This window comes from Petaurus breviceps, unplaced genomic scaffold (assembly GCF_028583685.1).
Source record: "Petaurus breviceps papuanus isolate PSGF00001 unplaced genomic scaffold, PetGlider_PUasm1.0 490, whole genome shotgun sequence".
NCBI lineage: Eukaryota > Metazoa > Chordata > Mammalia > Diprotodontia > Petauridae > Petaurus > Petaurus breviceps.
In genome coordinates, this window is record NW_027186352.1 from 10055702 (window position 1) to 10068145 (window position 12444).

A 12444-nucleotide genomic window follows, 5' to 3' on the forward strand; every position below is an offset into this window, starting at 1 on the left:
TCTCTCTCTCCTCTTTTCCATCGAAGCACCGGATTAGAGATCTCATTTGGTTCGTGTTCATGTGGCTCAATGGTGCCTCCACACCTAGATGAATTGGGGACCTCATGGCAGCAGGAACTCCCTTCAGGGGCCCCTCCTCAGCACCTCTCATCTGGGGTGACCCTTAGCCATGCTTCTTTAGAGATTCACAGCCAGGGAGAGTCACTGGACAAACACGGTGCAGAAGTCACAGACTTGTGATTCAGGGAGAAGCCTGAGGTCCTCAGAAGCAGTGCTCCATCTCCCAAGGTCAGACAGCCCAGCCCCTCCTCTTCTGCATTTCTGGGGGCCCGGCTCACTGTGCCTTCCCAGGGTACATTCATGAGGGATGAACTCTAGAGCACAGCATCACAGGATCATAGATTCAGAGCAGGCAGGGCCCCCAGAAACCATCTGGCCCAAACCCCTTATTTCACAGCCCTGTGGTGGCTGAGTGCGGCTCTGTGTTTGGAAAGCCAGCCTCAGACCCTCACTAACTGTATGACCCTGGATAAGCCATTTAATTTCTTTTTGCCTCCTTTTCTTAGCTATAACATGGAGGGTTTTTTTATGAAATCAAGGGTTGTTGTGAGGATGGATTGAGATGATATTAGGAAATCACTTAGCACAGTGCCTGCACACAGTATAACTACTTATTCCTTTCCCTTCTCCCTAGAGATGAGGACACAGGTTCATAAAAGTTAGGTGAAAGGGGTGCCCTGTGGCTGCTCCAGCTGCCCCTGTCCATACCACCTTGATTGAGTAAAGCTCTAAATCATTCCAGAGCCCCCTGGATGAGATCCAGAATCACCCTAAAGAGCTTAAGCCAACCATCCACATAGGAAACACCAAGTGGATGAAGAATCTCTGTTATCTGCATTGGAAAAGGGCTGTTGGATGATCACTTTCATACTTTGAGATGCCTACCAAGTCTGACTTTGTAATGATTTGCATTTTCTTATATTCTTTCAGTAGCTTATCTGCGACGAATGCTTCAAAACTTCCCAGCTGAGAAGTCCAATGGCAGCTATCTCCCTCCACTACAATTGCTCGCCCTATTCTGTGCTAAGTGACTAATTAAGGCCAAACTCTGCCACAGCCATTCTTTAATTAAGCCATCTTACTGAGCTGCCAATTAAGAGAGGCCTCTTAGCCAACCTTTCATGTCTTTGGCTTCATGGACCATTGAAAAGCAAAAACAAGAAAGAAGAAGGGGGTTCCCAAGCTCACTCGCAGCCTCTAGAAACTTCCCAGTGACTTGAAAAATGTGACCAATGATTTGCGTCTAGCCCTTAGAACTCTGACTGACATTTTCTCTTGCAAACATCTCACTGATTTAAATTCTGAAGGGAAAAAAATATAAATATATATATATATATATATATATATATATATATATATATATATATATGACAGTCCAGCTATGTGAAGGACTGACATCTTTGAGTCAGTTAAGCAGGACCGTCTGTTCCCTTGTTCTTCAGTCACTCTGCCTGCTTCCTTAACTCTTCTGTTTAATGTTGTTTTCTCTCGTTTTCCTTTTTTAATCTCAAAAAATCTGGTAGAGAAGTGCCCCACACTGAGATCAAAAGGGTCTCCTAGTGATTCATAAAGGATTTTTTAAGGAAAGACAGAAAGAATCCAACCAAACGTACTCTAGAAATCTCAGTGCTGTGACTTACAAGAAGCTACATGCCTACGCATCAGAAACAGCAGAGGAGGCAGAAAGAGAGATGAGAATGATTCAAAATGAATCAAGAAACAATCTTTAGATCCGCCAAAGGCTCTTCAGCTCCTTCAGCCCATCTTTTTCTGCCCTTTCTCTGAGCTCCTTGTCTTTGCCACACATAACTCAGTACAACAAAAACCAACCTGATTGCTTTATGAATGTTAAGTCTTAGGCTCTCAAGGAGACCATAAGCTTTTTGGAAACAGTGCCCTGGTTCATACTATTGGGCATTTGGAGAGTGATTGAAGGAACTGGGGGGAGGAGGGAGGTTAACCTAGAGAACAAAAGACTTACAAGGGATGGGATCACTATCTCCAAGAAGGGTTCTTACACAGGACAGGAGATAGAAGGCTATTGCCTTCCCAAAGTCACTGGTCAAAATATTAAAGAGAGCAGAGCCAACCACATCCCTGAGACGCTGTGCTAGGCAATATCTTCCAGGTTGGCATCCAACCACTGATAACTACCTTGGCTCTTCATTCAGCCAGCTTCCAATTCACCTAATATTACATTGTCTAAGTCTACATCACTCAAAACCATTCACAGAAATCATATGAGAAGCTTAATGCACAACCCTAGGTATACTCTAGTTAGAATATCCCATGATCCACCAGTCTGGCAACTCTACCCAAAAAAGGGAAATGAGGGAAATCTAACATGACCTGTTCTTGATGAAGGCAGGTTAACTCTTTGTGATCACTACATACTTCTGCAAATATTCACATACCCTCCTTCTGATAAGATGTTCTAGATATATAGATTTTTGTATATGGTCAGTGTGCAAATTTGTTTTGTTAACCATGCATGTTTGTTATGAGGGTTTTGTTTATTTTTTTTAATTAAGCTTAGGTAATGTGAGAGAAAAAAAAATTTTTTGCAAAGACTCAATTTTTAAAAATACTTTCTAGAAATTCACCAGAGATTGAGAAAGGGGCACTGACCTATAGTTTTCAGACTCCAATCTTTCATCCTTTTGGGCAGAGGGGAAATTAGGACATTTGCTCTTTTCTGATCCTGGGGTATTTTGACCACTCTTTGTGATCTTTCAAATATCACTGATGATGGCCGTCCAATTCACTAGTCATGTGAAGTGCTCCCCAGAAGCCCCACCTATTTCACCTTTGTATCTAGGTGGTATCAAGGTTTTTGCCTTCATTGATTTTCACTCAAATGATATGACTAGAACTATACTTCTGTCCTCTGCTCCTTGGATTTCCTCCATGAGCATATCTTCTTAAGGCATAATGCTACTCTACCTCAGGGACCACCAGCCTGGCCTTCTTACTTCTACAGTCTCTTTTGAAGAAAGGATTCCTTTCCAGAGCCATGTCTAGTCATGGGTCTTGTCCCATCAAAACATGGCAATCCCTATTATATCAAATTTGCCTTCTTCTGTTAGGATTCCTATTTCCCCTTGCTTGTTCCTTTGTGTATGGACATCTGAAGTCATTGTTGGGTTTGCTTTTCACTTACCCCTTTCTTGAAATTTTTTTCCCCATGAATTTATGGACATTCCTACGTTATAATTACTCTCCATGATACCTAGCTGAGGAGAAAAAATGTCGTCACTTTTATCCCTATCACCTTTCTAGTTTAAAACTTTTTTGTTAGATTTTCAAGACTTCAGAAAAGGACATTTTGCTAGCCCTTGTAAGTAACATCCCTGCCTAGGAACCCATCATTCTTATATTTTAAGCCATTGTCTGGAAATACAAGCCCCATTTGCAGACATCTTTTTAAGCTGCTGTTCATTTTCTCCAAACCCACATTTCTCTTTTCAAGTCTTTTCCTCTGATCAGCAGCAGTGCTGAAGATGCCTTCTCCACCCTTGTGGTCTTCAGTGTCTTGGCCAAAGTAATTTTTAGCACTGTCTTCTCCAATCCTTCTGAGAAAGTCATCTGAGCCTACATCAAAAGAAACCATTAGTCAGGTGGTGCGACTAAGCAGGACATTCTCTGTCCTGTCTTGGACAGATGCCCCTTGAGGCCCACACATTTCTCTTCTGTTGCTATCAGTAAATAGCTGCCTCAGTGCTTGCAGTGGGCTCCCACCCACCAGGACCATCTCTTCTGCTGCTCCTCCTGGAAGATCTTCAACCTGTGAATCCACATCATCTTTTCTTGGGGCTTCATCCTCCAGTGATCAAGCTTCCTCCTCTTTGGAAAAAGTCGCACATCTATTGCTTCACTCCATTGTTCAGTGATCCTTCTCTTTCTCCCTTGTGTGGCACTTTTCCTAGGGTCGTAAATCTAGAGCTGAAAGTGACCCTAAAGGCCACCTAGTACATTCCCATTTGACAGATGAGGAAACTGAGGCCCAGAAAGATGAAATGACCCACCCAAGGTAGTAAGTGGCAGAATCAGGGACTCAAACTCAGATCTTGTGACTCTGAGTTAAGTGTTTTTTCCACTTTTCAGCCAACTGGCGCTTTTCAGGATTCCACCTTTGCTTCTCAATTCCATTTGATACGATAGCATTTTAAGTCACTTAGCACTGTATTTGGCACATACTAAGCATTATATAAATGCTTATTCCTTTACCTTCCCCCATGACCTGGGAAGTGAGAACAGAGATTTTTTTTAATTAATTATTTTAAATTAATTTTTAATTAATCCCTTGACTCACCTATTAAAGAGGTCTGTTCACTGAATGGGCATTGCCTCACTCTAAGTGAGAAACTAAAAAGGCCTTAGCCTAAAAGGGCCAGGGTCTCCCATTGCATCCTGGGTCATCTCCATCCTGATGAATATCTGGCCACTGGACCCACGTGACTCTGGAGGAAAAAGTGAGGCTGGTGACCTCGCACAGCCCTCCCTCACTCAAATCAAAGTCAACTGCAAATCATGTCATCATTTCCCTGATGCCACAGTCCCCTTCAAAAATGAAGGACAAACCACACACAACCACATAGAGAACTATTTGGACCAGGCTGAGGGCCTTCATCTCTGTGGTTGTCTTTCTCCAGTCTTCATTCTCCCCATTTTCTTTCCATGGACATACCAACTCTTCCTTGCTTATTGAGCGTGTCTTATAAACTACCTTCGCCTTGGATGCTCATTGATCATCTCCTCCTGTTCCTTCTCCTCAGGCCCTTCTGCTTGAGCCTCCTTGTGCCCTTTCTTTTTCTCCAAGTCCCACTAAATCTCCTCTCCAACTTCCAAGCCTGGCCTTCTCCACAATGCCAGATCCCTCCGAACCACCTTCCCGATTCCTGCTCCTTATCCTTCTTCTGCTCCTGACCATCTCCTGACCCTCAAACACAACAATCCCCCCCCAACCAGAAGAGAGAAGCAGGAAATCTCCTAATAAAGAGAAATGCATTATTTTACAAGATATTTTCCCTAAATTTGAAAAAGAAAAAGGATTCAACTCTCTGCACACTCTTTTCTTAATCATGTTAATTTGCTGTTATCTAAATTGCAGTTTTTCTTGAGAAAAATCTTGCCTTCAAGACCACGAAAAGACTATTAATTAAAATCATCTAATTACCATGCATTTAAGAAGGGGAGAGCAGGACTTAGGCTAATATTTTTGTCTCTCATTTGCCCTTCAGCCTCAGCACTCCAAGACACGTGGCACAGCCAAAGAAGACATGCCATCCAACATTGCCTCATGGCAGACAAAGAATTTCACATTCATTTCCATTTTGCAATTTGTGCTTCTTTTCCAAGTTCTCTCTTTCATGGCTCCCAGCCATGACTTGCAAGCAAGTAGCATTGTTAAAGAGATCATCAAGGAAATGTATGGTCAGGAAAGAAGAAGGGGAAGATAATGGGATGAGAGAGAGTGAGAGAGCAAGTAGACAGCCTGGCAATTGGAGAAGAGTGGCCAGAGACCTAGCATAAAGTCTCCAGGCCATTGGGCAGAGAGCCTGCAGAGTATCTCTGAGAATATGGCCAAGGGTCTCTACTGGAGGCAAAGATGTGGATGAGAGGCAATGAGCATTGGTGAACAAATAAAGCAAGCATTTAGTAAGCCCATCTCAGCTTGTTATTAAGCTACGCCCCAGCTAAATCCTGGGGTTACTGATTAAAAAGTCAGCCAGTCCCTGTTCTCAAAGAGATCTCACTCTGATAAGGGAGGTCTATATGTGGAAGGAAGCTGCAGGTCAGATGGGAAGGGGAGTGCTCCAGGAGAAGGGGCTGTGTCATGGGAGGACTGTCCTAGATCTCCACATTTGGCCAATGTGCTGTTTCACGAGTATGGGAACTCATCCCTTCCACGGAGCCAATCGTATCTCCTCCCTGCCCCCTCAAGCGGTGTGAGCCTTGTCCACATCCTCCATAAAAGGCAGAGTGGTGACTGGGGAGTCACAAGACCTGGACCCAAATCTTCCCTCTGACATGTGTTACCTTGGTGACACTGGGCCATCACTTCACTATCTGGACCTCAGCTGCCTCATCTGTAAGATGAGGGGCTGAACCAGATGGCCCCTTCCATCTCGAAGGCTGGGACTGCGGCCTGCTGTGGCAGACTGAGAGACCTCTCTGGTCTTTCTGATGTGCCAACCTGCTATCTCTTGTGTAACTCTCTGTGTAGGCACATACTGTCTCCCCTGGCTAGACTGTAAACTCCTTGAGGTTAGGAGTGATTCCATCCAATCTCTCACCAATGCCTAGTAGAGACCCTTGAGCACAGTAGGTGCTTCATAGATGCTTAATCGATCACTTCATTTATTGATTGATTGGTTGGTCTCCTTGGGGCTGGGAGAGACTTTTCCCAACCAACCTTCACCTTGTCAGAAAGCCTTTTCCCAAGGGGGTCCCAAGGATGTCTTCATCCATGTTTCAGACCTTGAATGCCTCAGCACGGTACCTCAGGGGCTATGTTAGTGTGGAGTGCTGTAACCAGGGGCAAGAGATCAAGGACTCTGCCCACCAGGGCTTGGGTTTAGAGGGAGTTGGCAAAGCAGATCAGTCCAAAGAATAAAGTGCCTTCTTTCAACAGAATTTGAAAGTATGAATACTCGTGTTCACATTCCCTCTGAGTCATAAATATGGTAACAGCTGCAAACAGACACTCTAAAGAAGTTATAGTCTGTTAATTATTTCTTTTTCAACAGGGGACTTATTCTGTTAGGAAGCCAAGCCTACATCTTAGAGCCATTGAAAGATGCTGCAGGTCAACACAAGTTCCAGCCAGCGGAGACTCTGAAAACAGCCTGGGGGGTGTGTGGACAGCAGCATCTCAACATCTCCGGCAGGACCATGGATGGTGTGCAGTGGCCCTCTCCCACGTTTACAAGGAGGGTAGGAGAAAAATCCATTTCTTTTTCTATATCTATGCTATTTAGTTCAATCCGTTTCAAGAAGCATTACTTGAGTACCTATTTCTGTATATTCTGAATGCTCTGCCTAGGCACAAAGGGAACAAAAATATCTGCCCTGGAGGAGTTTTACTGGTTTGCACTTTCTGAGTTTACAGGGCCAAAATACCAAGCCAAAATGAAGAGAAATTGTTCCGTCTTGCATTGTAATGCTCTACCTGTATGACACTGGACACCTAATTTCCTTCTTTCCTTTATTACTTCTTTCAATAGAATCTAAGTTTTTTGAGGGCAGACACTGTTTCCTTTTTGTCCTTCTGTACCCAGATGGCATACTTAATAAATACTTGTTGATCAATTGATCTTCTGTTCCCAATATATAATTGTTAAATGTAATTTCTTGAATTGAGTGTTGGGTGTTTTCATAGCCTTACCGGAGGAGAGTCCTCTCCTCCATATATGTGTAGACCAGTCCTGGTCAAGACCAGAACTCCCCACCCCTTCCCCTTGTTTCCTTGGAAGGGCTGGAGCAAGGCGAAGACCCCTCTCCAGGGAGAGACAGAGTATCCCTGGTCCCAGCACACTGGGTGGAGGACACAGTTTATCAGGAGACATTTGCCATCAGAAAGGAGGCACGCCTTCTACGTGTACAAGCTCCTCACATATTCACTTTGCTTTGTATTACCTTATGAGTCACAGAATTTAAATGAAACCGTGTAAAACTTTCAGAAAGCTATAGAAGTCTTCAGCATCCTTAAGAATTCACCATAACTGATCTCCCCAAGACCTCTCAGGCAGCCCAATCCCTTAATGTCCAAGCTATGGAGAAGAAAACAAAGACTTCTTGTCCATGAGAGTTGAGCAAAGCAGAGTCTCGACCAAGAAAGGAACTCCAGCTGGTACTAAGTAAATGAGCAAAAGTCAACGTCTGCTCAGAGGTGTGGAGATGGGCTTGAAATAATAGTGAAGGGTCAATGTGGACCCCCGGTCATCTGATTCCTCCTGGTCAGGAATCAATAGGGTCTAGATTTTTCTTTGCTTATGGATTTTGGTTAACTTGAAATAATTACTTCTCCTTTTAACCGAGGCGTGTGGGATTGTGGAAGATTTCAGCCTCCATCTCCCACCTCTGTGGGTTTGCACAGGCTGTTCCCCATGCCTGCAGTGTCCTTGCTCCTTACTTCTTACCTCTTACAATCATTACTTCCTTCAAGGCTTGGCTCATGTGCAAAGCCCTGTAGGAGGTTTTCTGTTCCTTTATTCAAAATCACTCTCCCTCCTCCAATTATTGCCTTTGTCTATTTACGTGTTGTCTCCTCCTTGCACAACCAAACTTTTGAGGACAGGTTCTTTTTTAAAATTTTTATCTATGTTATCTGCCAGGCCTTGCACCCTAATAGACATTTAGACATACTTAATAGACATTTGGGAGTTTACATGGGAACACCCGGGTTAGAGACAGAGAACCTGGGTTGAAATCCCACATTTAACATTTAGTGTGCCATGTGTAGCCTTGGACCAGCCACTTAATGTCCTGAGTCCCAGTTTCCTCATCTGTAAATCAAAGGGTTGGACTAAATGATCTCTGGGATCCCTTTGGGCTCTAGATCTATGAATATATGGGCTAGGATTGCAACCTGGATCCCCTAATGCCAAATCAGTCCCCTTTTCATGGAAGCATGCAGTCTGGGTTTGAATCCAACCAAGTCACTTACCCCTTCAGCCCCACCCCACGTCTAATTTCCTCAACTATAAAATAAGAGGATTAAAGTCAGTGACTTCGGAGTTCTCTTCTAGCTTCAAATCTTCAGAGCTAGCTTCCTATGGAATGACAATGTAGACAATACTCAACTATTTCGCAGTTTCAGTAAAACATATAGATGGGTCTTCAGCACAATCCAACCACCTTTTGATTTTTATAATTTACTTATCACACTCTCAGTTCACAAGAACTAAGGTCATTCCAGGAATTTTTCCTAAATCATTTTGATTTACATAATGATTAGGAAGTTCTTAATGGTGACATTATTTTGCTAACAACATATATTGAAATTTAAATGAACCTTTAAATTGAAATTTGGAAACAGCACTGGCAGTTTTACTGAGCTCTCAATATTTTACTCTTAAGACCATATCATTTGTGACTGGTTTTATGGAAGAGAAAATGTTCTTGGCATCTTCCTAATGGAAATTGTGTTCAAAGGAATGACTTCCCAATCAAGCATGGGATGCATAGATGAAGATTCTCTAGAGGATTATTTCAGATGATCACAGACTGCCCAGCAGAGCTCAGGCTCTTTGCCATGAGTGGTCATGTTTTACAGACCTTTGACCTCATCTCCATTCACTCTTCCTCCACCAAGACAGGTCACCCCCCATCCTTATCTTCATGAGTTGCTGGGTCTCCCTTCCAAGATAGCACAGGGAAGCTAGCCTGCTGGACAAACTTAGCTACAAGCCTGGCTCTTGGAAAACAGCTGCAGTCCATACAGAAAGTCCTTCTCTCTTGGTTAGGACCTGGGAGACATTGGATTCTGTGGTGAGAGCCTCAGAGGTCCAAAGTCGCCTGCACGAATGATGAGGCATCAAGGGCTGGTTCTGATTAAAATCCTGAAGTCCCCCACCACCTACTGACTCCCATGCTGGGTGAGCCATTTAAAGAGAGCTTGAGGATCTGAGTCCAAAGGCACCTACAACCTCCTCTTCCCAGCATCTTCCGTCCATGTTCATTATGACCCTCCCCCCACCTCTGATAACACCCTTCAGCAGTTTGTCATTTTTACAAGGGTTTGAGCCTCCTGATATCCAAGGAAGTGTTTGAACAGAAACCCAAACGCAGAGTTAGCGGTTCCCTCCCTCACCATCTCACTTCTTCTCCCTGTCACCCAGCCTGCTTCCTTTGCTGCCCCACCCCCTGTCATTTGGGTTGTGTTTAGGAATTCAAGCTAATTTTAATATTAGCCTAAGCTAAATATAATTAAGAAAGTAAATCTCCTGCACATTATATGATGTCTTCCAAAGACAAATATAAATTACTTTTGGATTATGCATTATTTGGGGGATTATTTGCACCCTCCATAATTATGCATTGACAGTAAGTCGCTGCCAGTTCCAAAACCATTTAGATTTCTGGGTACATCAGAACAGGCAATTAGAATAGGCCCAAATGAGCTTTGCTCAAATGCTCTAGCCCTAGATAACTTATCTGAACTTCTTTTTATAAGACCCAAGGACTTGGTTCTGGAAAGACTTTAGAAATCATTTATTTCAATCCCTTCATTTTATAGTTGAGGAAACTGAGACCCAGAAAAGTAAAATGACTTGGCCAGAGTGACATAGTGATCAAGACAGCAAAGATTTGCATCCAAGTCCTCTGATTTCAGATTCAGGACTTTCCTCACCATGTGGTTTGCTGCTGCTGCTACAAAATGTTGTATTAAAATTGGACAATTTTGTTACTGCTGCCATTCTAATGGGGTCTAGAGCAGAGAAGGACAAATAAGAAATTCACTAGCTGGGAGACCTTCCATTGCCTTTGGAAGTGAGCTCTGTTGGTTTCCTTTGTCCTCCCCCTTGCTTTTAACAAAGAGGCAGCCATGGTCTAGTGACTAGAGCCAGCCGTGGTCCAGGATGGCTTGACTTCAGATGCCATCTCTGGCACCCACTGACTGTGTGGCTGGGGGCAAATCCTGAACCTCTCAGCTCTCTAGACAGCTCTGTAAGACTCTAGATTGAAGAAAAGGTATCATCTGCATTGGTAGAGGGACTTTCCTCACCTGGAAGTTCTATCTACCAAGGAACTCATGAGCCTAGTTCCTGTCCTAATAAAGAATAATGTACTTGGATTTCATGCATTTGGCATCTATTAGCAAGGATTCAGGTTCAGTCAATTTGTTCTTAATCAAGGCATTAGGCTTTACTAGAGCAGATCAATTCTTCTTCTTCATTAAAGAAATGTAAACTAACCCTTGAGTTATGAATTTGCTGATTGTTCTTCCAGGTTTGGGGAGCTGGTCATCCTCCACTTTCTAATTGTAATGTCTCTAGTGTTTTTCAAGGAAATTCATCATGACTGAAAGGTCCCAATATTTCTTTCCAGATCCTGTTTAGGTAGAAACAATGGACTCTAAGGTCCTCTGCAACCCCAGATCTATGACCCTGTGCTTTTAGAAAGATCTGGATTTGAATGTTAATGGGACTAGGGTGAGCCATTAGGTTCCTCAAGCCTCAGTTTCCCCATCTATGAATTTGGGACCCATCCATAAGCATTGAGTAAGTATCTCCAAAGCATCAGTGACTGGGAATAAAAAGACAAAAGTCAAGGCCCCTCCAGGAGCTAATGACCTCCTGGTGTTAGTGGCACAAGAGACCAGGGAAGAATCTGAGCTTGATGGAACAACTCAACACTTCTTGTTAAATCCAGGGAACTGAGAGCTCCTGAGAGCACCAGTGACTGCCTACAAGCTCCCACAAGCACCCACAAACTCCCACAATCTCCCACAAGCACCCACAAGCACCCATGAGATCCCACGAGCTCCCACAAGCTCCCATGAGATCCCACAAGCTCCCACAAGATCCCATGAGCTCCCACGAGCACCCATGAGATCCCATGAGCTCCTTTGAGCTCCCACGAGTACCCACAAGCTCCCACGAGATCCCACGAGCTCCCACAAGCTCCCACGAGCACCCACGAGCTCCCACGAGATCCCACGAGCTCCCACAAGCACCCACGAGATCCTACAAGCTCCCACAAGCACCCATGAGCTCCCACAAGATCCCACGAGCTCCCACGAGATCCCACGAGCTCCCACAAGGTCCCAAGAGCACCCATGAGCTCCCACAAGCTCCCACAAACACCTACAAGCTCCCACGAGATCCCACAAGCTCCCACGAGCTCCCACAAGCACCCACGAGATCCCATGAGCTCCCACAAGCTCCCACAAGCACCCATGAGCTCCCACAAGCTCCCACGAGATCCCATGAGATCCCACGAGCTCCCACAAGTTTGGAAGCCAGAGGGCTTCATCCTACTACTCCTGACTCTCTCTCATGAACATTACACGTCACAGGAACAGAGAATCACAGGCCTCTCTTGAGAGAGCTCAAAGGGACCTCAGAGCCAATCTCATCATAGTATTATAGTGCAAGTACTAACGGCATTCAAATGTCACTGGGTTTACAAAGCACTTTGTAAGTGAGATATCATGTGATCCTCATCCTCAATCCTGGAAGGGAGTTTCTTTTACTATCCCCATTTTTCAGATGGAGAAATTGAGGCAAACAGAGGTTAAGTGACTTGCCCAGGGTCACACATCTAATGAGTGTTTGAGGTCACATTTGAACTCAAGTCTTCCTGCCTCTACTGTCTTCTGGTCTAACTGCCTCATTTTACAGATAAGAAAACTGTGGCTCCAAAGACTTTTTTAAAGTC

The 12444-nt window shown here is 44.1% G+C and overlaps 1 protein-coding gene across 1 annotated transcript in view; it reads left to right on the forward strand.

The window, feature by feature from the left end:
* ADAM12 (ADAM metallopeptidase domain 12) overlaps positions 1–12444 on the forward strand; it is a 382969-nt gene that overhangs the window by 241244 nt on the left and 129281 nt on the right. The window contains exon 6 of the mRNA XM_069101636.1: positions 6810–6996. Coding sequence (XP_068957737.1) covers positions 6810–6996 — 187 coding nt within the window. The remainder of the gene's footprint in view (positions 1–6809; positions 6997–12444) is intronic.